The sequence below is a fragment of the Hippocampus comes genome, unplaced genomic scaffold, assembly GCF_001891065.2.
Source record: "Hippocampus comes isolate QL1 unplaced genomic scaffold, H_comes_QL1_v1.1 scaffold190, whole genome shotgun sequence".
In the NCBI taxonomy this organism is placed as follows: domain Eukaryota; kingdom Metazoa; phylum Chordata; class Actinopteri; order Syngnathiformes; family Syngnathidae; genus Hippocampus; species Hippocampus comes.
Window position 1 is genome coordinate 285,721 of NW_017805121.1, and position 1,836 is coordinate 287,556.

General features: G+C 61.1%; 1 protein-coding gene across 1 annotated transcript in view; it reads left to right on the top strand.

Moving 5' to 3' along the window:
* Nucleotides 1-1,836, top strand: part of LOC109513440 (calcium/calmodulin-dependent protein kinase type II subunit delta-like) — a 17,395-nt gene that overhangs the window by 7,336 nt on the left and 8,223 nt on the right. Inside the window, exons 7-10 of the mRNA XM_019865929.1 lie at nt 132-234; nt 680-763; nt 827-956; nt 988-1,018. Of these exons, the coding sequence (XP_019721488.1) occupies nt 132-234; nt 680-763; nt 827-956; nt 988-1,018 (348 nt within the window). The remainder of the gene's footprint in view (nt 1-131; nt 235-679; nt 764-826; nt 957-987; nt 1,019-1,836) is intronic.

A 1,836-nucleotide genomic window follows, 5' to 3' on the forward strand; every position in this document is an offset into this window, starting at 1 on the left:
GGCAGCGGCGCGGCGCTGAAGGCGCCGCGACGGCTGCGGCGAGAAACCCGGCCGGCCGAGCGTTTCGCATCGGGAAATGGCGCCCATCTTTTGTGTTTTGTGTCTGCTGTGTCCGCATGTGGACCCTCCAGCCGGAGAACCTGCTCCTGGCCAGCAAATGCAAGAACGCGGCGGTGAAGCTGGCCGACTTTGGCCTGGCCATCGAGGTGCAGGGGGACCAGCAGGCCTGGTTCGGTGGGTTGACGACGCGTTACGCAGAGAAGACGCACGACACTCGCTGAGCACTTGAGCCAAATGTTGCTTTCAGCTTTGAATGGACCCCAAAAAAAAAATAATCGCCAACCATACTTCAAGACGGATCAAAACATGCGCTTGTAGCCACTTGTCTCTCTTTTCAGTCACAAGGCACAAATGGGCACAAAATGTCGCCGCGCCACCTGATGGGCAAATCTGAACACGAAGAGCGCCGCTCGCTCGTCGCGTCGGGACGCGTTTCTACCGAGATGAAAATTGAGCCTCGTGCGGCGTCGACGTCGAAAGCGCTCCACGAACAAATATCCAACGCAAGCCGCGGATGTTCATTGCGTCGCCAGGCAAAATTCGGGCCAGAGGAACGCCCGAGGCGGAAGGCGGCGGAACGCCGTGAAGTTTTGCGCGACTTTCACGCTCTTCTGCGCAGGCTTCGCCGGCACGCCGGGGTACCTGTCCCCCGAGGTCCTGAGGAAGGAGGCCTACGGCAAACCGGTGGACATCTGGGCCTGCGGTGAGCGAGCGCGCCTTCTTAGCGTCGCGCTTCTCTTCTCACTGTCGCCTGCGTTTGTCCCAGGGGTGATCCTGTACATCCTGCTGGTGGGTTACCCTCCTTTCTGGGACGAGGACCAGCACAAGCTGTACCAGCAGATCAAGGCCGGGGCCTACGACGTGAGCCTCCCGCCCTCGTCTTCTCTTCTCCTCTCCTCTTGCCACCCGGGTCGCTCCTCCCCGCCCTCCCCTCGCTTCCCTCTTTTCGGCTCTGAGCGTTTCGCGTTGAACTTTCTCGGCTTCCTCTCCTCTCGCTTTCCGCCGCGCCGGGGAGCAAAAGGAGGGGGGCGGGTAGCTCGGGAGGTCGCCGCGAGGCGGCCTGAAGAAAGGCCACCATCACGACGTGACTTGATAGCGACGCGGACGGCTCGCTATTGTCGCCGCTCGACTCGATTGGGAGAGAAAAAAGGCCGCGCCTTTGACATTAGATGGGTAGCTACTTGCCAGGTGAGGACTGAGGAAAGGAGGAACGGCGCAGGGAAGTCAACGGGCAGCTTGGAACGTCGGCAGACGCCAAGTACGTTGGCGCGCACCTGTTGCGCCAACGTCAAGCTCGTCGTGAAGAAACGAAAGGTCGCCAGGTGGGAAAGTACTGACGGAGATGGAAAGAGGCGCTCGCCACGCACCGGGAGGCAAGTGGCGAGGCAAGTATGCAGGCGGGTTGGCTCCCACCTCCGGAGCTTCAGAGAGGACATCGTTAGGTCGGCACTCGGTAGAAAGTCAACGGGTCGCCAGCTGGGCTCCTACGATTTAGGTGGTCGAGTTCAATCTAGCGCTCGGCGAGTGGCGAGGGAGGAACGTGCAAAGTCCACTTTAGCCGCGTACGGTGGGTCACGGTTGCGCGTGGCGGCGTCACGCGGTCCCTGGCGCTCGCTTGCCGTCTTTCTTTCACAAAGTGTCCTCTGCGTGGCTTCCTCGGCTGCCTTTCCTCCACTTTGATGTCGCCGTCGTGTTTTCCACTCACTCCATCCGAGCGGGCTTCCTCACTTCCCGGCTGCGCCGCCGTTTCTTTTTTGGGCGCCGCCGTTGCGTAAC